This window comes from Triturus cristatus, chromosome 1_2 (assembly GCF_964204655.1).
Source record: "Triturus cristatus chromosome 1_2, aTriCri1.1, whole genome shotgun sequence".
Lineage (NCBI taxonomy): Eukaryota > Metazoa > Chordata > Amphibia > Caudata > Salamandridae > Triturus > Triturus cristatus.
The window spans coordinates 879,235,673-879,260,761 of record NC_140580.1 but is presented as its reverse complement, the minus strand read 5'-3'; the positions used below and the strand labels follow the sequence as shown (position 1 = coordinate 879,260,761).

At 39.0% G+C, this 25,089-nt stretch overlaps 2 protein-coding genes across 2 annotated transcripts in view; both read right to left on the bottom strand.

Annotated features, from left to right (window-relative positions):
- FAAP20 (FA core complex associated protein 20) overlaps positions 1–24,595 on the bottom strand; it is a 96,028-nt gene extending 71,433 nt beyond the window's left edge. Inside the window, exon 1 of the mRNA XM_085609329.1 lies at positions 24,491–24,595. The gene's annotated coding sequence lies outside the window, so the exon portion shown is untranslated. The remainder of the gene's footprint in view (positions 1–24,490) is intronic.
- KDM8 (lysine demethylase 8) lies at positions 9,538–24,611 on the bottom strand. The gene is made up of 2 exons (XM_085609326.1): positions 24,491–24,611; positions 9,538–12,558 (listed from the first exon to the last, which is right to left on the bottom strand). Exon 2 carries the CDS (start codon positions 12,282–12,284, stop codon positions 11,019–11,021), a length of 1,266 nt encoding a protein of 421 aa, XP_085465452.1. The 5' UTR covers positions 12,285–12,558; positions 24,491–24,611; the 3' UTR covers positions 9,538–11,018.
- Between the last annotated feature and the right edge of the window lie 478 nt (positions 24,612–25,089).

Here is a 25,089-nt window from a genome sequence, read left to right as displayed (position 1 = left end):
AATGTCGATTTGTTTATAATAAAAAGAAATTTAAAAAAAAAAACATACTAAAAAAAAAAAAGATTCTGCAGCTTCAGCACATGCATCCTTTCCTTATCCAACTTCTCCAAACATTTCACTTTAAACACCCTCAGTCAGAAGCCTTGAACCACATTTAAACTGCTGTACAAGCATGGAAACATTCAGAACTAAGACAGCCACTTCAACCAGATTTGAATTCCTGAACGTTCTAAAAATCTGAACACGTTCATCTTCCCACACACACAAAGCACCAAAATCCTTTCTTTCCATTACAAAAATACTTTTGCCATAAGGGGCTTGTACAATCGTTCTAAAAACAATCCTATCTCAGACCATTGTCACCAAGTCAGCTAGTTGTTGGCTAAGAATAAATCACTGTACAGGCTACTGATCCTGGCCATCAAAGCCAGATATAGCTCCTCCTCAAACTACCAACCTTCAAACCCGAATCAATACATCCAAACGTGTAACCTACATTCAGTTATCCTTAAATACCGGATCCCATCTAAGCCTTCATAGTAGTAGTACTTGTCACTGACATCTGATCCGGCGATTATATAGGTAACTGGTGTTTTGCTACTTCTGCATTCTTATACATTTCCCTCCCCACATTCATGCCATTAGCTCCTGTGCAGATCCATATTTGGATTATTTAACAAATAGGCCACTAGTGGGCCCTATATGTCTCTCGGACATGACGTCAGTGGTAGCTCCTCCGTGTGGGTCGACCTTTTAAAAGTGATAGAGACATGTGGCTGACAGTATTTAGCTTGACTACTCTTTCAGTTACTCGCCTGAGCAGGGAATCTGACCAGCCTTTTAAAATCAGATCAGCCATGTGACTTTAAATGCTAGTCTTACAGTAGATCATATCTGTTATCCATCACTGGAACCTAGGTGCAGTCCGCCCACCCCAGTTCATTGCCACACATCTCTTGGCTAGTAATAGCGCTATCGCTATGAACTTCTTGTTAGATGGCTGTATGTTTTTGACTCGCCTGATCAGGCCCATGTGAGGGGTCCAGGTCACCAGGTCTGAGGTCATATCTTTCAAGGCCTGTACCACCTTCACCCAGTACTCTTGGACCGGGCCGCATCTCCAACCAGGAGGAAAGGTCTGCTTCGGCTTTCCCACATCTTGTGCAGTTTGCATTCACTCGCAGCCCATATCGAAACAATCTCATAGGTATGTGATACATTTGTTATAAAAATTTGAAATGAATTATGAGTAGATTGCAGTTGGGTGTCAGCATCCCTGTCAATGCACAACAGAACTCACAGTATTCCAGCAACATTGGGGGTCTGGAGTGTTATTCCAGCTAGCTGCAGCGATTCTTGTGCCGGTTTGTCCCTGTGTTATATTATATATTCTCGTGACTGCAGGGCGTTCACATGGGAGGTTCCTCTGGAAATGTAGGGAAAAGCTCCCTAATGGCAACCCAGAGACGGTGGTATTGAAGTGTAAAAATTGGTTTAGTGTTTTGGATAAATGTCGTCTGCTTGCTCAACGAACCTTTCCTCTGGGTATATATCTCCCATTGTTTTCAACCCCACCTGTTTGAAGAGGTCCAACGCGATCACTTCTTGTGTCCCCAATAGGGCCGGGTGATGGCCCAGAGCTAGAGCACTGGCGTATAACGGAAGTTAGTGGGCTTTCGCTACTAGTGCTTTCCAAGCTGAGGCAGTACAGTGGATCGTGTTTATTTCTGTCTGGTGGACGGTCATGCTTGCTTCTGTTAGTATATGAAGGGGTGTCAGGTGTGCGCTCCCGGACTCTATAGCCAGGTGAGAAATGTATGTCTGTGGGTAGTACCAGCAGTATGCATATTGCGCTTGGGCACATAGATAGTATGCATGCATACATGTCTGGTGCTCCAAACCCTCCTTGCTCGTAGGGTAAAATAATTTCCTCCCCATTTAATGCGTGGCTATTTTCCCGCCCAGGCTAGAGTGATCAGGTGTGTTCATAATGTTTTGAAAAAGGATTTGGGAAGTACGATAGGCATGTTGCTAAACAGGTATAGGAAGCAGGGCAGTATAACAATTTTCATAATTGCCACTCCATCTGCCAGTGAGAATGGCATCTTTATCCATCTTGCCACTTGGCTTTCAAGGTTATCTACTGCCCGACCATAATTTGCTTTGATAACCACGTCTGGGTCTCGGTGCAGCCATACCCCGAAATATTTCAGTGGGTCTGTGCTCCATTCCAGGGGTAGTCAAGAGCGTGTGGCATCGTGTGTCTCTGCGCATCTCATCCTGGATCACTGTTAAAGAACACCTCATATCACAAGATACGAAGAAACCTACCCATGCCCTTACCGTACTTCTACACTAAGTCTGGGACTGCTTAAATGTCTTATGATGGGGGCATGGCTTGGCGCATGTGGGATGGCTGCTCCTCACTGAAGCTCCGGCGAGGTCGCTGGGGGAAACAAGCTGATGCCTCCTCACTCCTAACCCGGTTTTTGTCAGCATACTTCGGAATACATGCTGAGTTTGGAGGCGGCATCATGGTGCTTTTTAATGTAAATCGGCTGGCGCGCTGAGGAGAGGAAAGCACATGCCATTTTGTTTTTCATACCGCTCTTCCATGGGGAGTACTTCTCTTCCGGTAGCTCTGCTCTGTTTTACCGGATGCAGTCCTCTTTTAACTTGTTTTAAAAGACGTTTTCCTGGCAGCACTGTTTTGGGCTCTTTGTAATCTGTACTAACAGTTCTGCTTGGAGCTTTTCTTTGACTTTCTTTGATACCCTGACTGGAGTTTCATGCCAGTATTTTCTTTCTCTTGCACTGTCTTGGCATGACAGTATTAATTGAAGTGGAACTATGTGGACAAGGAACTGCTTTCAAACATTGTGTTAAGGCTTTGAGACTACTTCTTTGTATAAAGAGCAATTAATTATTTCAATTGAAATTTTAGTCTCAAGCCGGTCTTTGCTATATTTTTCACTGATGATTTTTGGTCATATGTCAAAAGTGTCATATTTGGATATTGCCACAACTTACCAACTGTTTAATCAATATTATTCACCAATATTTTTGTGGTAACTCTTATTATTTCTACTGATAACTCCACCCATTGTTAAAACTAGAAATTTAAAATGGCATGTTCCCAACGTCAATTGCTAAGTCTACTACCAATGTTGCTACATTTAATTCTTAAGCCATATTGGAAAATATGGCGGACAATATAAGTACCAGTCGGCATCTCCCTCTTCTGTGTATGCTGTATCCACATCTAATACGAAGGTGTCATCTTAAATTTACTTCAACACCTGCTATTTCTGCAACCCAAAGAGTTAAAGATCTGCCCTCTGCAACTAAATCTAATAAAACAATTTCAATGGAGCTGCTTCTTGATGAGATTAGGGCACTTAAGCCTTACATGGAAGATACAAATACTCCAACTATTGGATGAAAAATGGGCTCTAGTAGAAAACAGAGTTACTCAAGTGGAGAGGAAGGTTGAGCATCTTCAAGACTGTGCAGAATATTCATACATTACAAACTGAGGTATCTTTAAAAAAGCAAACGAAAGACATTGAAAATCGCAACAGGAGAAATAATTTACACGTTTATGGTCTAGTTGAAGGATCAAAAGGTTCAGACCCCATCTCCTTCTTCAAAACATTTCTCCCACAGGTTTTGGACCTTCCTCCATCGGCTTCTTTAAACATACAGCCAAAGCTAAAGGTCCCATTTCCTGGTCTGGGTCTACCTTATTATTTGCGCAGGATTTTGCAAAAGTCACAGCAGACAGAAGAAAGACATTTCTTGACATGCACCCAGCTCTATGTTCTCTTAATGAGAGATTTGGTCTTTTCCACCCTTGTCTCTTCAAAGTAACTTAATATAGTAAAGCTACCAATTATGAGGATCCGTCTCCCCCTTCAGAACTTTAATGACACTTGCAGAGTAGCAACGATGAATACCTCTTCTATATAATTGCATCTGATATTATTAGTTGTAAATAATTTTTCTTCTGATTTGTAATGCTATTTCAGAATGAAAGCTTTTTAATTTAGTGATAGATTTGGAATTTGTTTTATATCTATTTTCCATTTATTTGATAATATAATGTTCTATTTTTTATGTTTCATTTTTTCTTTCTGTTCCCTAGGCTTCCTCTGTGTGTGCAGCATAACTTATTGAAGTATTTTTATGTGGTCTGCTTCTTTCTCATGTGTTGACTGCGTCGAGTCTCTGTTGTTGTTATTCCCTTGTATGGTTTCACCACTCTCGATTTTTTTGTTTGTTCCATAGGTATGATCTTTTTGTTGTTTATTATATTCTCTTTGATGTTCTCTGTTTTCTCTTTTATTATTCTTTCTTTTCTTCTAGGCTTTCTTTTTAACCTTTTCCTATCTATTCTGTATTTCTTTATATCCTTTCGTATTTTTTCTTTGCTTATTTTTTTAGCTTCACATTAAAATTGTATGTTTATTATTACTATTTTCTTATCTCAGCGTTGCTTCTTTTTACCATTGAATGCAAATTGCAAGTTTATTATTTAACTGTTTATGTGATGATCAGCTTGTTTAAATCATATTTATTAAATTGTAAATGTCTCTATGAGTTATCTCTTTGAATATTAAGGGGTTGGGTTCCCCTATAAAATGGCAAAAAGAGTCTTAGTACATGTGTCTAAACGTAAAAGTGATAGTCTTATTACAAGAAACTCATTTAATTCAATCAAAAATTGTTAAACTAAAAAAACAAAGGGTTGGTCATGTTTTTTCTTCTCCAAGCACTGGCTAGTGTAATGGAGTGGCTATACTGTGTAATAAACATTCTAACATCCAGGTTTTTCCCCATAAGAATCAGATTCTAATGTCAGGTGGATTATTCGCTCCATTAATATTAACAAAATTCCCATCACTATTTTCAATATATATGCTCCCACACAACATGATAGGTCGTTTTGGCCCGACGTTTTATTTAAATTAATGTCCCTTACTGATAATTATCTAATTTCTGGAGGCAACTACAATAGGATTACTGATTCATTTCTTGACAGAAACTCCACTTCTAAATCTGCATCATCCTCTATGCATAACCAGTTTACTTCAGCCATAAAACGAAGAGGTTTAACTGACGCCTGGAGAATTTGCAAACCAACCTAATAGGTATATACGTTCTCTCTAGTTCACTCCTCAGAATCTAGATTTGATTATTTGTTTGTTTCTCAGTCTTTAGTACAACATATTTTACATTCTGAAATTAGCTCTATAGTGATCTCTCATAATGCCCCAGTTATGTTGGATTTACATTTAATTCCACATATCCCTAGGGGTGGGAGATGACTGTTTAATAACTCTCTTCATGATATTAATTTCACTCAAGCTTTCGAGGTGTTTGCTAAAAAGTTCTTTCGCGAGAATTAATCTTCTAATATTTCTTTCCAGACAGTGTGGGATTCTTTTAAAGCTGTGTCTAGATACTTCATTATCCTATTTGTAGCCCAGAAAAGGAAATCTTCTGAAAAGCTACTCCAACTCTTGAATCATATGAAACAGTTACAGCACAATTATTGTTTATCTATATCAAAGGAGTGTTTAGATCAATTAATTCAAGCTAAATTCACTTTTAACAAAAAGTCAACAGAAATTGCTAATTCATATTTACTTAAATCTAGTGCTAAATATTATGGGGGCAAAAAAAAATCAGGGAAATTATTAGTTAATTAATTAAAAATTAAAAAAGAATGTACTAAAATTGACACTATTTTGTCTTTGTCCAGTGTTCTTGTTCATGAAAATGAGGATATTTTAAATCAATGTACTAACTATTTGGCACCTTATATATTGCTGAATCCCAAACATCTAAAGATGATATTTTACATTCTATCACACCACCTTCTTCACAGATATTGATTTTGCTTCCTTAGACAAAGACATTTCTTTTAAAGAGATACTTTTTGACATGCGATCACTTAAAAAAGGTAAGGCACCGGTTCTCTTTTCCAAATTTTTAACCTCCAAATTACATTCCCTTTTTTCACACTTTATATCATCCAGATTGGCTGGTGATTCATTCCAAGATGCACTTATTTGTATTATGCCCAAGGAAAACAAAGATCCTAAATTGCGTAAAAATTATAGGCCCATCTCCCTTGCTAATTTAAATTATAAAATGTTTGTGTAATTTTTGCTCTTCGTCATGATCCCTTACGTCCTAAGTTAATAGACAGGTTTTATCAAATGCAGATATCTCTCAGACAACACTATTATTTTTTAATGTTCTAAGTAAATCAAGAATGTATAAACATTCCTTAACGGCTACTGCATTAGTTTCAGAAAAAGCTTTTGATCGGGTTACTAGGCAATTTCTTTTTTCTACTCTATCTTAGTTTGGCTTTGGCACTAAATTCATACAGCTTGTTTTTTGCTATACTCTTCGCCCAAAGCGTCTATTACGGTCAATGGTCTTATATCTTCACAATTCTCCCTGATTAGAGGTATTGGACAAGGATGCCCTTTAACTCTACTACTCTTTATTCTTGCATTAGAGCCTTTTCTGATTAAACTTTGTCTAAATCAAGACATTCATGGTTTTCAATATGGTGACCAGCAATTAAATCTTTCTACACATGCAGATGATATTCTGCTGTTTATGTTGCAAAGCTCTTTGTCAGCTTTTTTAACAGAAGTCTCATATTTCCCTTTGATTTCCAGGTATAAGTTGATCTCTGACAAATTTGGGATTCTTCCTTTAAATAAAATTTATTTTCATGCTGATTTTATTTGATTCTAATTTTAATTAGAATCAAGACAAAATCAAATATTTAGGTCTTTGTTTTCATCCTACCATTAAGGACACAGTCTTCACCAATATGAAACAGGTTCGGTCTTCTATTACTTCTCTTACATCTAAATGGAATCCTTCATTTTTATCTTGGTGGGGTAGGTTGGAATCTCTAAAAATGATGATTTTCCCCATAATACTGTTTACTTTATCCAACATCCCTATCAATATTCCCTCTTTTTATTTAAAAACAAATACACTCACTATTATCTAAGTTTCTTTGGAACAATAAGAAACTCTGTATGTCTCTTCAAAGACTTAAGCACCCCAAGCACTTAGGAGGAGTTAATTTTCCAGATTTTTGTACCTATCATACAGACTTTTTACTCAAACAAGCTGCATTTTTACTTAATGGTGACATCACTATTCAGACCCTTATTTGGGTTGATATTTGTCCTTTTTCTTTTCGGTAATTCCTCTTTTTCTCTCAAAAACCTCTTTCTAGGTCTGTTCCTATTTCAAAGAATGCTTACAAACTTTTGCGTCCAATTTTTATTACGTATGACTCTAGGACTCAATTTTTACATTCCTCAATTTGGCACAATAAATTGGTTAAATTAAATAATAAAACTATTTTTTTGGAAACTCTAGGACTCAATTTTTACATTCCTCAATTTGGCACAATAAATTGGTTAAATTAAATAATAAAACTATTTTTTTGGAAAGCGTGGCATTTGAAAACTCTGAAATGGATTCATTAACTTTTTGAAAATAATTATTGTCTCTCATTCATTGCAGCTCAACAACAATTCTTCCTTCCCTCTTCATTTTCAATTAAATACAATTCTTTAATATTGGTTATTCATTTGGTTTATAATTAAGGCTCCCTGTTTTCCGTTTTCACAGATAAATACAGACAGAAAACATTCATTTTCTTGTCTGTATTTTTAATTATGGATAAAAACGGAAATTAGGTTGCTTTTTGAGTAATTATAAATACTGTCTGCCGTGACTGACAGGCCAATAGCTGTGTGGATTGATAGGTAAGGGGGATAAAAAAAGAAAGGACTTTTAGTAAAGAGGCTTTAGCAGCAGTAGATATGCACATGGTTGATACTGAAATTTGCATATTTTCTTATAAGCGCATTGATTTATCTTCTGTGGGTGTTTACAGCATTGAAACCTGATAGGCAGCCAAGCATGAGTGCATATTTACCGGTGAAAAACATTTGGAAATATACTAATTTCAGCTTCATATTTCCAGAAAACTCTAAATAAATATGGATAGCTACAGATAAAATTAGCAAAAAATGAATATGGATAATTACAGACGGAAATGGCACACAAAAAATACAGACGGAAATGGCACACAAACAATACCATAAAACTAGGAGCCCTATTTATAATAATCTACCAGAAGATTTCTCTCCCATCACTTCTTCTGCTCATATGGTTTCTACCTTGCTTACCTACTCTTCTGCGTCACAAATATATCATAACATTAAAACTTCTCCAGATATGAGAGAAAAGACAGATGTGGAGTTGCAATGGGAATGGGATTTAGGTGTTTCTTTCTCTATTTCTCTTTGGAATAAATTGTGGCTAAAAATTCAGAAATCTTCAAGGGTAGCTAATGTCATTCAAACGTTATTCTTTATTTATAATCGTCTATTTACGCCTTCCACTTTACATAAGATACGTTATACTGCCTCTCCTTCTTGTTGGTCCTGTAATGCAACTCCTTCTGATCTTAAACATATGCTTTTTGAATGTACCTCTACTTATCATTTTTGTCCGAACATCTGGAAACAGATACATAATATTTTTCAAACACATATTCCTTTAAATTTAAAAAAAATATTTTTAGATAGCCTCTCAGAAGATTGGTCTTCTTATAGTGATATAATTATTATATTGGATTTACTTCTTGCAATAGCATTTCAACAAAAAAACAAATCTTGGAAGGATTCTTGCAGTTTATATTTCAAGTATGGTGGTATAATCATAGATTAGACAGAGTATATGTTACTCCCATAATACTTGCCATCAAAAGAGACCTTCTTTGGCTTCCAGCCACAAATCTTTAAGATTTTTGGGCAAAATTGACCACCTTTCATAACCCTCAAATTGAAGAGGTTTCCAAACCACCGTAATCTTGATTTTCTTATCAATGCTACTATGACTTTCCTTTTATGGTATACTTACAATCATTTTCTTACTTTTGTTTTGCAAGGATATTGTATATAGACTTTTATTCATAGGATATTGTTGATTAACTTATATTATTGTTTGTTTTCTAATATAATCTGTTGAAAGATTTCTTCTTTCTTCTACTTTATTCCCTATAATCTATTGTCATTTACTAAATGCCAATACACTTTCCTTTTAAAAACTATAAAAAAAATGTATGATGAAACATTATCTGTACTGTCACGTCTTTGTTGATCATCCACCAGCCATCACGCCCAGGAGTAACTTCTCTACGTGTTACTACTCAAAAAGCTAAATCATCCATATACTGGTAGGCTGCTGTGTAGAACATTTCTTGTCAAAACTCTTCCATTGCTCTAACAAATAACCAAAGAAAAACAGTTTGAATATGGCCATTTGTGCAAATCATGAATAGGCCTCTGTATGCTGCTTATCCAACTGACAGAAAAAAGTTACGCTTACGATGATGGATGCAATTATACCAACCAGTATGTGACAATTTCGGACACCTCGGACTTGCTACTGTGAAAAGGCAGTGAAGCAAGTACTACTTAATGGTTCAAGGTCAGATTCAGCTTTATTGTTGCTACTGAAAGACTAACGCATATGCTTAGTTACAGTTGTTCTCAATATAAGTGAGCCTACCAGAAGTTAGAACACTTACTATAAATTTGTCAGTGCTCTGTGTTAAGGTGCATAGAACGTATTTAAAGAAATAAAAGGTTCGTTTTGTTTACCGTTTAATTGCTTATTCAACATTTCATCCAGCCCCTCATTTTACAGATGTTTTCTTTGAGTCTCAAAAACGAACACTAATTGAGGCACATGTCCTTACCAACATAGGATTTATTTGATAGATTGAGGCCGACGCAGGGAAGTATTGTGAACAGGTTCTTTCAGAAAATAATCACCAAAAACCAAGTAACAAGGCCATGGGTGCAAATATTACTTTTTACAAGTGCCACATTGCCCTACAATAGACACTCTGTTGTTCATTAACAATTACAAAATATTTCATTATTTTGAGAGTACATTCACATGAGCAGGACATATCCCTCCATGTTTGGAAGGGCTGTGCAGTGTAATATAAAGCAGTCTGTATACTGAATGTTTTACTGCCAACAAGCCGAATTCTCACTTTGATTGTCACAGAACTATATTTCCAAGAATACAGAATTTGAACTGAGGACTTGGAAGAAAAACATGGAGGAGTGGCTCGACATATTCTATAGAGCTAAAAGTTAGCAAGTTATTTTTCAGAAGCAATCTACCACGGTAAACAAGAAGCCAGATTACAAGGAAGATACTGGGCTCGCCGGGTCTCTGCCTGCCTAGCACCCAAAATTGTTCTCCTGTCAGCAAAGCCTGTAAACAAAGGCCTTCACTCTCACAATGAGTGTACCATCAGAGCCTCAACTAAGAGCATTTAATGCCAGAATAACCAAGGCTTAAGGCACGAGTAATCACCGCCATCCTAATCATTCCCATGTAATTCTCAATGTGCAAAATGTCATGTTGTTAACAAAAAATGTTGCTCACTCAGTGATTTTATAGATTTGCAATAGCAGACAACTGGTATATTTTATAACATTGTTATGATCAGAACACTCATTTGTATCTTGTGGCGACTTGCTTTACATTCAAGCTTTTACGATGAAATAGGTTTGCCAGAAACATCCTCTGGTGTCCCAATGTCTCCCTAACTTGTTCTTGTACACAAGGTGAGAATTGCAAAATTGCTCTTTTTAAATAAGCCTCCTTGAGCTCCTAGTTTGATGTCAGAATGAAGCTGAAACAACCCTGAAATGAGGTATTCAACAAGCAAAAGAACACAATGTTTAAAATTGTCAATACATTTGCCCGTAGTTGTCTGGAATATGTACAAGGGGCATAACAGAAGATTTCGTTTTAATCACCTCTACAACAGGTCTGACTAAGTTTGATTCCTTCAACTGACTATCAGCTTTGTTTAGCGACACTGTTTTAAATTGAATGCATAGTTGCTATGAGTTCTTGTTAACATCCTATTACGCCACTGGTCAAGACCACCAAAAACTGACGGAAAAGCTCACATCAAGTGACCGCACATAATGCCACCATTTGACCGGAATAAACAGAATTTGCCCAGGAGATAGAATACACTCTTGGTGCACAGCTCTTTTAAACTCAGGGAACCTCTCCAAGTCTGCATTTTCTACATCCACCTGACTGGTGTTATGCAAGATGGAAGTCTCATGTGGATACACATTTTCAGATTCATTAGGGGAATATAAGCGGATGTATTTTCTTCCTACTACTTGAGCTAAAAAGTTCTGTTGGGGATCATGGTGGAGAGGAGAAACCGTTCCCACTGGGCCAAACCATGCATTCACTGTAATGTCCTCTTCATCCCCTTCCCCAAGACAGCAGTAATCTGGGATGCAAATGTCGCTCTTCAGTTCAGGTATCTGGTCAAAAAGCTGGTGCTGAGCTAGGTATCCAATTCTGCTCTGCTGATCTACTATAAAATTACTAATAAACTCATCAACTGTCATAAGGGTCTGCGACCAAGCTTCATCCGTATATCGAGAACCCACCTCTACAGGCACTGTCCGGCATCCAGCTACTTCAGATATATAATCCGAACTCCACTTCTTCATGCAAGGCCAATGGTCAATCACCCCATTTAATATGACTGGCTTCTGAGGGAGAAGGTAGTTATCTTTGAAGTGTTGTAGGGATGGACAGTAAAGTTCTGGAACTGCAGTTTCCTTACTAATCACTGGAAGCAAGGGGCCAGATTCACACTTCATTTTCTTTGTAGTGCAATCTCTGTTTTCTACCTCAGCAGATCTCTTTCCAAATGCCAAATATTTCTGGAAAATATTTATGATTCTGACAAGAATGTTGTCCAGAATGGACGATCCCATTAACAGTCCCATATCACAGGCTCTTACAGCTTCTCTGAGCGAACATTCATCAGTACACAGTCCCAAGGCCTTAAAAAGGCACCCGTAAGAATAGACTCTTCTCCATTCTTTGTCCACGTCTTTCCAGGTTCCACCATTCAGCTTCTCCCACGCATAGTCCAGTATTACTTGACTAGTCCGCAAACATTTGTGGTTTTCCTTGTTATACAATTGATCTGCTGCTTCTCGAAGTAAAAATACAATACTTGTGTCAATTTTTTCTGTGAATTTAAGACCCAATCCTTCCTTAGAGTCTGGCAAAGTAGTCATGATGTCAGCCCAGAGGGAATGCATTTCTTTCTTCTGCTCCATGTTTCTCAGTCTAGTTTTGATCTCCGTTGCTCGAAGTAGTGCCATAAATCCTGTTATCACTATTCATTCAGTACACCCAGTGGGACCTTGAACGTTATTATCAGACACACACATATATATATCAAAATCCAATTTTGCAGGGTCCCAAAAAATTATCCGCTAATTTAAAATGTTAGAGGCACTGGTTCTTATTAAATGAGCTTCCACGTCACAATTTGCTCCATGTGTAAGTGTGGTTTAGCAATCCGCGACAGCTTCTCCATTCTGCGTCAAGAGGTTGTGGGTCGCCTGTCCATTTTAAATACAGAAGGAATTCCACCTGCACAAAAATCACACAAAATATTTCAGAAAAAACACTCCATGTTTATGTTTCATGGATTAGCGAAATTGTGTAAAAAGGTATTTGAAATGATGTACCATTATATTACCATCGTGAAAGCCATACAGACCCACCTCTGTAGCAAAGATGAGTTCGGGAAACTTTTCTGAAAAGTATAATGCCTACAAGCTAAAATGCAGTACATATATTTCCAACGTAAGCTTACTAGATCAAGGAACAAGAGAGGGAAATATAGGGAAGAAAAGGGCACACAATTACAGAGCAGGGGTGAAAAAGTATAAACACAAAAAACTTGCAAATGAATAAAAGTTACTATATCAGCTGAAGAGTTGTTTTATCTATTAGGTTACAATTCTGCAATGTTTAATAAATGGAGGATGTTTACTCTCTAATATTTGCCATCAATGAAATATCAGGCTGTGAAAGTGAAAACAAATTAAAATATTGTGACTACATGCTTTCATGAAACAAAAAGGTGTAAAAAAAAAAACACACACAAACAAACAAATAGATTACTGTCTGTATTCAACACAAACAATGCAAGCCATAGAGATCACAGCCTTGACAGTTCATCAATCATGTCACCCTTTGCTCATTTAACTGTATATTTGTTAGCCCCCAACACACTGCATGGTAACAAGTTATTAATTATGTTAGTGTCAAACAGAAGTGTTTTTTAATTAGGTAGCACATTCACCCCTAAAAAGATTTTGCAATCATGCAATTTCCAATTTGTGTGATTGATAAAAATCATTACAATATGCATTAACACTATTTCAAAAACACCTTCCTCCCGATGTTTATGCAATAACATTATAGAATTTTCATAGAACCTTCTGTCCAGTATCATAAAGATGTTCATAATAAGTAGAGTACCAAGAAAAGATAATAAGGCAAGTAAACATTATCACATAATTCCTTCCAAACTCAAAAAAACCGCAGTGTACAAGGCATTGATTATATCATATGACTACATAAAAAGATTTTTAACACGCAAAGTTCAAATCATTTTACATTTCTGCAGCCTTCTTCGGTCAGAACAGGCTGATAAGGTCTTATTACTGCAACTGCAGTGTTCCTCAATCAATGCTATCCTTCAGTGCATTCATGGGCAAACATTTTACCATTAGCCTTTTCGAGATCGATAATAGACAGATCCAAATATTTAACTAGTCTGCAGGCTAATTATGTGTCAGTGCTCATGACACAAGCTGCAGTGGCATCCTTTATTGTGTGTAGCCCCAACCTTAAAATGTATGGATTCCCAAAAAAGTCTACAAAGAGCTCAAACCAAAAGGGCATAGACAAATAATGTGAGACTAGGATTACGACCTATAGCCACAACATCTACAGTATTAGAGGAGAAAGTATCCTTTGAGCTCCAGCCTGATAGTAAATGTGCTAATTGTAAAAGTTTGAACCTCAACTATTTTGTTCTGATTATTGGTTTCAGGTTAAATAAATGTTGGCAATAAGAGCTCAATTCTACAGAGGGCCTATATTTTACAGAAAAGAGACCACAATTGTTGGATTTTTTTGCAAATTTCTTGAAAACACTACAGTTTTGGTTGTTATTCCAATCCTTATTCAGATCTAGATTATTTAAAATTATGCTTAAATTCGGAATACCATTTGAGTATATTTTGGAATTATCACAAAGCTCCCTTCATGTTAACTTTTTTAGAGTTCTTGTGGTAGCATTTTTAGCCGTTCACAAAACTTCACCAATTGTAGGTCCGCCATCAGGGTAAAATTAACAAGGCCAAATTAAAGTCTCCGTTGACGAACTGGAGTACAGGTCGGAAGACCAAAATTTTGTCTTACTGCTATTAACAGAGGTTTATGGAGTTTTGCTCCGTACAACAGAGAGCCATATGTAATGGCTGGAAGACAATAGCTCCAATATAGCTTGCCCAGACAAGCTGTGTAATTTAATGTAATGGCAATCAAGCATCCCCAAATGAAAGTGATACTCTTCATGGCAAGATCCAGGGGCTCGAAATTTTATAAAATATCTACTTGTCCAAGGGACTATGTGTTGCAAAAAACTATTTGTCCTACAAAAAAATTCTACTTGTCCCTTTTGGTGCCATGCAGCGAGGTGACAAATAATTGTAGCGTTCTTATTATATCAGATCTCTAATAACGTCTCCAATTATGTTTCGGCTCACATTATATCCGGGCCTGAATTCTAGCACGGTTGTGATTTTGCCACCTTTCGGCAAATAATCATGTTGGGGTTGCAAGTAGACAGGAAATGGTAGTGGCAGAGTTGGAATATCCTGCGAGTCTGTGCACATCAAATCCAGGGGTTGGGACTACTTGTCGAGTGAACAAAATAAACATGAAAACATGTTGTCCTTGACTACAAACAATATGTCCTAGGTGTCTGGTGATTGGAATTCCACACCCATGCAAAAACCTTAAAAAGGATGTTAGGATTTTTTCCAATACTTATTGAGCACATGTTTGACTGCATAAATAATTGAAATAGGGGTGACCTGAAATGCAATGTAACATAATTGTGATGAGGTCAAGATGCATGTATCATTGTGCATTGCAGGAGGACTGGTGCAACACATGACACTGCGAGTCACACCTGTTAAATAATAGCAAAAGCTTATTCTGAGGAAGGAGAAAAGTCAATTTGTTGTTTCAGCCAGTTGGGGACACAACATTTTAGTTGGTATTTCACTGCAATAATATATAAACAAAATGTAAGTATCACAGGTTAGAAGAGCTACTTATGCAAGTGTTGGTCAGTCAGAGAGCCGAGGCTCAAGAGTACTATCAACACGCCAAGGCTGACAGTAGAGAGATTAAGCAAGCTCTGGTGGATGTAACAACCAAGGTTACTCAGCTCTCTTCTGAGGTCCCTGACTTACAGCAGCGCATTGTGGCTGTGGAAGAGGCCAATACGTACACAGTAAATCTCGTCAAAACACAGGATTCTCAAATGCTGCTTATGCAATCCAGGATTGAAGATCTTGAGAATCAGCAGCGGTGCCAGAATTTAAGGATTTTTTGCATTCCAGATGAAGGGAAGGCCATGACCCACTGGCTTTCATCGTCAGTCTTTTTCAGAAAGCTATTCCTGACCTAGCAGACTGGGATATGGATACCCAGGTTCAGCGAGCACACAGACTGCCTTTGTCTATTTCGCAGAGTAATCAAGCTAGATCCAACTTTGCTTGGCCAATTTTTGTGTTTCTGGGCAATTTTCTGCTACGCCAAGCGATATATCTAAAGGCGCGTCCATCGTCTCCAGTTAAAGTGGATACAATGTCTGTCTTTGTACGCTCTTACTTGTGTAAGGCAACAATGGACAAGCGATGGAGGCTCGCAAGTGTTTCTGCAAGAACCGGCTCGCTTAAAGATTATTAAGGATGGTCGACAACATTTTTTCTTTAATTAGCAGGACGCTAAACAAGCCCTATCAAAGTGGCAAGCCACGGTCAAGGAATGAGTCTATGCTCAAAAGCAGCAATCATTAGGACAATAGAGAGGAATAACCTGCGAAAATGTATCTATTGTTCTACAATCTCAAAGCTATTTTTTGTCTTGTTAAGTCACTATGGAACATTTATTTTGGGAGAATGGATAGGGTGCGGGGGGGCCTTGTGGAGGGTGTAGAGGGGGTGTCTTCACTATGCTGTCATTCTGGGACAGCAAAAGGGCGATTCCTTTTCGTAGGTCCTGGGGGGGATAGGAAGGGAGGGGGAGGGTTTAAAAATGGCTGATTGGTCTACAAGTAGGAGGGGGGGTAGGGAGGGGGGTGTAAAGAGCTACAGTATAGTTAATTTCACATTGGTTGAGCACTGGGGAAAGGGGCATGTAATGAGGGTGGTGATGACTGGATCGAGTTTACCAATGCTATTAAACGTCGGACTTTAAATATATGTGCTGGAATGTGGCGGGTTTAATCAAGCTGGAAAGCGCAGGTTAGTAATGGAGGAGCTCCGTGTATTTAAACCCAATTATTAGGGCTTGCTGAAACACACCTTGCCTGCAAGGGCAGGGCTCAGTTAAAACAGTTGAGGTATGATATAATTTTATGTACTTTGCAATCAATTTCTATACGAGGAGTGGCTTTATTAAAGTCCAAGAGTTGTTGGGTTGCTGTCCTTCGAACATCGGCTGACTCTAAAGGGAGATGGGCAATTGCCCAACTGATGATTTATGGGCGTAAGGTTATAGTATGCATGGTATACGGCCCCAATACTGATTGCCCAGAGGTTATATTTCATTTAAGCTCTGAGTTGTTGGAGTGGACTGGTGAGTTAATAGTCATGGGAGATTTTAATTGTATCTTAGATAGGAAGATTGATACTACTAATGCTGCAGCTCGCACTAGAATGTGTTTAAGACTAGGGCTGCCATCTTAGAATTTCTTCATATACATCAGTTGGAGGACTGTGAGGAGATTATTTCCAAATATACCGGGTTATACATTTTTTTCAACACCACAAACACTATTCAACGTATGATTTTTGTCAACAATATTATGTTGGAAAATGCATCTGTGGTGGTATGTCCCAAAATTACATCCGATCACAGCCCGGTGAGGTTAACGGTGCAGCTTCAGCCAGGGGTTAAAGAATCAGTGAGGGAGTTTTCCTTTGCTACACATCTCCTTAGTAACTCAGAGTATGTGGAACTTATGCAAGCAGCACTAGGGGAGTACATCGAAAATAATTGAGGCACGGCGCCTATTACAATAGTATGGGACTGTCAGAGGCCCATGTAAGAGGGGTTACGTTGCAATATATTATAAAACAGAATCGTCAGGGTGCCTGCATGCTTGAGCAGGAACACAGGCTCTATTTAGATTTGGAGTAACAGCATGCTAGAGCCATTGCAGTAAAGGATGCAGGTGAACAACTGATTTATCAGCAGGTTGTCGAGGCAAGAGCTAAGCTCGGGAGAAGGTTAAGGGACGAAGTAGCAAATACGTATCATAAGTACAAGTCCAAACAATATGAATACGGGGAAAGGGTGGACCGTGTGTTGGCTAACCAAATTGCTAATCAAAGGGCCAGATCACATATTAAATTAATAAAAGGGGTAGATGGTTTGGCTTACACTAGATCTACAGATATAGTGGAACAATTCAGGCTATTTTATGCTGACTTATATGGCGATTCAGTATGTTTTATCCAACAAACTGCCATGGATTACATACAGGAGGGTGCGATGCCTGTTTTAAATCCACTGCTCTCCGAGCCAATGGAAAAAGATGTTGATGTTGGGGAAGTCGAAGCGATTAATGCTCTGTCTGCCGGCAAGGTGAGGATAACATTCTGCTTCAATTCTATAAAAAATTTTAAAGGTACATTGATTCCCGTCCTTCTTGCATTATGTAACGAAATTATGCAAGGGGAAGATGGTCCCTCCACTTGGAATACTACTGACATTATTGTTTTCCCAAAAAAGGGGAAACCAATAGACGATATGAGCTTTATCGGCCCATATCACTTATTAATGCTGATGTAAAACTTTTTTCCAAAATTCTCGCATCCCGACTGGCCCCAGTTATTCATCTTTTAGTCCCGAAACAGCAGCACAGCTTTGTCCCCGGAAGAGACACGGCTGCGCATATTAACACAGCGATTGCTGCGTTTGATGTTTCTGGCCAACTGGGCCAGCAGTTTGGGATGTTGATGTTGGATGCCGAGAAGGCCTCTGACCAGGTAACTTGGGGAGCTTTATGGGCAACAATGTCATCAATAGGTCTCGGTCAAAGGTTTATCTCGGCGGTACAGAAACTGTATAGGAACCCAATAGCTGCAGTTAAGCTTAATGGCCATTCCTCATCTTATTTTGCTGTTCCAAGGCGTACGCAGCAGGGTTGCCCACTATCCCCTTTATTGTTTGCTCTTTACATCGAGCCTTTTATCAAGTATCTGCTGCGTAATGCTGATATTCTTCCGGTCCCTCTTAATGGGCTGGAATTGAAACTAACCGCATACGCGGATGATATTGCTATTTTTTCAACTAGTCCAGTCACCGCTTTATCTAAAATTACACAAGAGACCCAGGGATATGGTTCTTTTTCCGGTTAAAAACTAAATTTGAATAAGACACAGACGATTTTGAATTTTCAACTTGAAATTCCCCCAGCAGCATTAGTGGTTACAAGAACGGCAATATATTTGGGAGTCTGTCTTAGTAGCCAAGTTGACGATGTGATCACATTAAACTATGAACCACTGCTGAAGAAGGTGGTGGCAAAATTACAATGCTGGCACTGGCTTCCCCTTAGTGTATATGGGAGGTCCAACGTCGTTAAAATGAATATTCTTCCGAAGTTCTTGTAGTTCTTTCGTACGATTCCCCTAAGGGTGCCGCTGACGTTTTTCAAGCGTTTAGATGGTGCCATTGGCAGCTTCATTTGGGGCTATCGAAGCGCAAGGAGAGCCATCCGGTATGTAAAACTATCATACAAACAACGCGGCTTTAAACTCCCAGATTTTTTTGTTGTTGATCTTTTTATATTTTATTGGCATTTAAGATATATGTGTACAATCAAACAATACATCGGTGGAGCATTTAATGGCGTATACAATAAATGATCTAAATAAACTCCCAGATTTTAAACTGTATTTTTGAGCTGCATTTGCCGGTCGAATACAGAGTTTACTTAAGGGGCCCAATAGTACTAATTGGCTCTCATACCAGCTGGCCTGCGGACCAAATCCTGGGGTTTTATTGTACAAAACGTCTGACCCTAATTTCTTTAAGTGGGTTTGATTCAAGGTAGTTAGGGACATTACCAGGATATGGCATGAAATTAGTAAGGAATATACACTCTTAGATCTCCATGTATATACTGCATTATGGGGAAATCCCATGCTGCCTAACATATTTCACGACTATGTTGGGAAAGAGTGGCAGCGTAAGGGTATACTACAGCTCGGCCATTTGTATGACGAACAGGGATTCCGATCTTTTTTATCCTTGAAAGAAGAATTTGGGTTGTTACAGACCCATTTTTTAAAATATTTGCGAGTGAGGGATTTTTTTCATTCGTGGTCGGGGTTTATTAGAGCTATCTAATCCTTCTGAGGTACTATCTGTATTTTTTCATACTACAGGGCGAGGAACTATTGGCAAAACTTATCAGAAACTTATAGCAGCTGTTAGTGATGACGGTATACAGATAGCAGCCAAGCTAAGTCGGATTTTCAATTTTAATATAACCAAAGATGAGGTACAGGAATCTTTGGAAATTATAGACTCTGCAGTGACTTCAGTTAATCTGAAACTTCAGCAATATAGAATTATATTTATGCTTTATTATACCCCAGAGCGAATCTGCAAGTGGGCTAACACTCAATCACCTGCTAAGTCATATTGTCCAAAGTGTCAAGAATATGCTGCAGATTTGCGTCACATGTTCATTACATGTGACGCATGTAATGCATGTTGAAAACATTCTGGTCTAATGTAACCCTTGCGCTTGTAACACTGGTTGGTCATGATAACCAGATTTCAGAGAAGGAGATAGTGTTAGGGTTAGTCTCAGAGGTTGGTTGTCTCACGAAATCACTTGTTTCAATTATTTTGGCATGTTCCCGCTTATGTATTGCTCGATCTTGGATTCAAAGAGTGGATTCAAATATTAATGAATTTTGGGTCTTACTAAGGAAAATTTGGAGCTAGCATTAGCCAAAGCTAAAGGTCCCCGTCCTGGCTAAAATTTAAAAGGGTGTGGGCTTGTCTCCAATGGGACTAGGAATCTACGGTATTATTTTTATAATTATCTCGCTTTACCTTATATGTGTGGTAATTGTAAATGGATGTCTATAATTTTGTTTTGCTCTTTGTGTTCTCATGTGCTCTGTTAATGATCCTTGGTACTTCATTTTGTTTTTTTTCTCTTTTTTGTTTATTTATACATGTGGCTGCAAAATTTAATTTTTTTTTAAAAAAAGGTTCGAAGAAATACTCTTCTGGTGCATGACAAAAACATGTAACACGTGTCAAGAGAGTTCCAGTACTGACTGAGCAAGTATTTTACTGTTGATTAAATCATGAGCAAACAGAACTTTAAAATAAATTAACTGAAAGGCAACTGAATTGTGTCTACCATAATCCACTGCAGAAGTACTGGTTCAATAAGTGAGTGTGAACCATATCTGTGAAATGCCAGTGAGAGTGGCCTGACACAGTATAAGACAGTATGACAGCTTACATTGTAAAGCAACTCCATGCTACCAGTAGTATGAGGAGGCTTTGCGAAGCTGACAATGCTCGAGTCTTGAAGACAAGTTAAGCCCGAAGTTCAGCTTACTTCAATGTAGCACAAATAACTAACTACTTTAGTGTGTCATTCTTGATATCAACTTTATAACTTCCAAGTATGAAGGACTGCCACATTATGTAAGCTGAATGACGGTGTGAACAAATTCATGCATTATTTTAAACGGTAGGCTTCTGTAAAAGAGAAGCAGTGCAGGCCATGGTTATCCAGTTGCATTGAAGTCAGCAGTAAGAACTGCTCCATAAGGAAGAATAACAGTCGCAGTTTCTTAACGACCAGCCCAAGACCTGTGTAGTAGCTCACATATTCCCATTCCCTTTATGTCTGAGCTGTTGTCTGAATTGCTGCACGTGGAATGCTGATAGCGAATGATGTAACAGAATGTTGCAGTGTGGTCTGCAGTGGAAGCTAAGAGACAGGGACATTTGGACAGAGGATAGAATTCTGTCATGAACTACCTTCTGTTGCTGTAACCTTAGGGCTTAACCTGAGATAAAGAAAGTACAGCCCACCCGAGGAGCTCCAGACTCCTGTATGAAGACCCTACCTTCTGACTTCAACAACCATCAAATGGGTTTAATAAGAGGTGATGGAAACTATGAAATGGCATGGGGAAGGGAACTTATGTCGACAAGGAATAAGGGTGCTCTGCCCAAGAATGGGAAACAGGGGGCAATGCGGGAAATATATGCTCCACCTACCCCAGTTGCTAACAAGGGTATCCACCTCTCAGTGAGTAATTAAATTGAACAACACATATAAGGATAATTTCTGAAAATGAATTTCACTGCATGGGCACAACTGCTTTGGTCTACACAAGATGAAGAGTTATTCAAATTATCTGTTTCCTGCAGGTATTCTTTATCCAGCTCCAAATCACAAAAGTGCATCACATTTGCAGTTTAGTAGACAAAATAAGAGTTATTTTGTAAGGTATCAGTTTCTCAGATAATCGATTAAAAGATCACCTCTCCTTGGTCATTTACACAAATGAAGGTGGAGATGCCTGTGGGAATGATGTTTACAAAAAACGCATACAGTGTTAGCAAATGCAAGCATCTGCAGTGATGGGTAACAAGGTGCCACCTCTCAACATCGTGCTAAGAGGAACGGAGTCCCCTTTCTAAAAACAGTAATGGGGTGGACTTAGTACACCCCTAACTTGTGCCCCGACAATAACATGTTTCAATTTGAAAGAGCCCCCTTTTTGTAACATAAGGTTGAGTAAGAAAGCCCACTTATGCTACAGCTGATGTGAAAATAAGTCCAGGGTTTACGGAACACTATCCTGGTCTAATGAGTAGACATGGAATGCAAGAGTTTACTCAATGCAGGGGTTTGTGGAGAGAATGGTGGGCTGGAGAACTTCCATTCACAGGTCTCTTATGGAGACAGCTGGGAATCACATGTTTATGCTGCCGTCCGCTCCAGCTCTCTGTCTGTCCCATAACCCCTTCATCTCTGCGGACTGTAAATCGAATCCTTTTGGCTTTCAATATGACCCCAGAAGGTGCAATTTAACACCAGGTCTTCTTTCAGATTGTCATTAATAGGACACAAGGGTTGAGATATTTGAAGCCAATCTTAGTGAAGTGAGATGGTGTTGGTAAACTGAAGCCTGTTAAACTGCCAAAGGGAGGCCTGAAAAGAAAGACTATAAGCAATCACTTTATGAAGTCCTTGCAAAATTTTGAAAGGGAATTTCCCACATCCCTTTTAAGCTGTGAGAATGTACTGTTATTCGTAGACCGCATATTGGAAATATATATCACTGGCCTTATTTACAAGAAAGGAACACAGTGTGGTGCCGCAAGCCATTTGGCTACGCTACGTTACTTTCAAAGCAAAGAAATGCGCCATATTTACAACACTATCCCTGAGCTCTCCCCTACGCAGGTGCAAAACTGGATGCCAACGCAGGCACCCTTGCACCACGGGGATGATTTGCACAAAAACAATCACGAGAGTGGTTTTCTTTTCTATGTGCTGCATAATGCAGCACACAGAGAAAGAGGAAAAAAACTAGGGGAAATTAAAGTATTTCTCCTTGTTGCGCCTCCTTATGCCTCCCCTGGAGAGGTATAGGATTCTGACGCATTCCCAGGCGTACGAAACGTTATAAATCTGGGAATATGGCAGAATCCATGGGTGTTGCATGTGAACACCCACAGCATCACCCACGGAACGCCCCTTTCACGTAAAGTGTTGCATGAAAAGGGGCTGTATTTACAAGGCCACGAAAAGCCACACAGGCTGGCTTTACGTGGCCTTGTAAATATGGGGCATCACCGCCTGCGGTGCGTCAAAAAAAGTGGTGCAACGGTGGCGCAAGGGGCTTGTAAATATGCCTTTATATCTTTGTTTGATGTGAAACTTCATTTACTTTGGTTTTTGCGGTTTGCATAGGTCAGTATTTAATAAAGCCAGGTTGTCTGATGCTGAAGGACACGTGTATTTCCGTTAAAACAATTCCTGGTGTGTGCTGCTTCACGGTTACAATCTATTAACAAAAACTTAATATAAAAAAAATCAGCCAACAATCGGACTCACGTTGTTGCATCTTCACCAAGTGCTGAGCTTTTAACAAGCATCACTTAGAATTACGGGAATTGTAGTTTTGAATCTAGCATTACAAGCACTTCGCCCAAAACCACAGCACACAGAATACCGCACGGCGTTAGGAAACATGATGCCATATGTACGTCGAAGTGGCGGAGCGTGTTGTTAGTCTCCTGTGCTTAAAGACACGCTCCGCCACTTCGGAAACGCAAGGCTGCACCATATTTACAAAAATGTGGTGCAGCCTTGCGTTTCCCCCTGCCATGGCGCTAAGTTATGTGTAGGAAGGGGACCTTTCCTGCACATAAACAATACTAAAATGCCATTTTGTAACTTTCAGGTGTGCTGCTTCGTGCAGCACACATATGTTACAAAAAGGCATTTTTAAAAAGGTTTATGTACAATAAGGGACATCTTCCTGTACATAAACAAACCATGGCATTTTGCTTTTAACGTGTGTGCTGCACAAGGCAGCACACATGCAAAAGCAAAAACGAAGAGAAATAATGCATTATTCCTCGTTTCGCCACCTTAAGACCAGGGTTTTCTTGGTCTTCATTTTGGCGCTGCCTCCTATGTACACCACCCTTGTACATAGACGGCAGCGTCAAATACAATAGGTGTTGCGATGGAACACCCACCACAACACCTAATGCACGCCCCTTTCACGCTAACCATAGCGTGAAAGGGTGCCTTATGTACAAGGCAGCGCTAAGCCACGTTAAGTGGCTTAACGCTGCCTTGTACATAAGGGAAGGCCCCTATCTCCACTGGAACGTCACAAATAGTGATGTTCCCGTGGCGATAGGGGCTTGTACATATGCCCCCAGTAGCTATGTTGCAAATAAAACAGAGATGATCTGACAACAACCACGTTAAGGAGTTCTGGTTTAAATATACATGCCATATTTAGCACAACTCACACTTATTTTGGTGAGTCATAAATATGTAAGTGCAAAATTGACTATACAAGGTTCGCTTGTGTTTTGGGTTTTGCAACCAAAACTGCTAAGTCTGCTACCCTTATGAACACTCTGGCTTGTCCGCCTCTAGTGCACACCACGGTGACCTCCCGCATGTACTACTTACACGGACTTCCCGTGAATTCAGCCTCATGCCCGGCCGTTTCCGTTTGCTGATCTTTCAACACCAGTTATGTTCTGTACTTCAGCGCTTCCAGGTCGCATAATAAGCGTAGTCAGGGGTGGAAACTACTGCTACTATGTAAGGTGATCTACGATTGGAGAACTGATGTCTTCCCAGCCAATCCTACAGCGCCATACAGAATTTCGAAGTGCTGATTGGCAGTAGAGTCCGCACGTGTCTTTGATCGATCCGATCTTTCCTCTTACAGTCACGAGTCCCGCCCATTGAAGGGATTTGGGTAAAGGGTTTAGGATCTGGATTGGGTTGGAGCCTGGGCACGAAACGAGCCTTGAGAATACTTTGGCATGTCAATCGTGCCACAAACATCGTGAGAAAGTCTAGTCAATATTTAAGAAAGTATTTCTCTTAACTTTTTCAAACGTTTCACCTTAGTAGATCAGAATATATCAATGCGTTATGGTTTGTATTAAAAAAGTGATAGTTTCTAAATATGCACTTTAAAACATTCCTGCCGCCCTCCTCCCCTGCCTTATGGGTATGCCATTTATGAACAAATGCAAATCAGTTACTATGTTCACCAT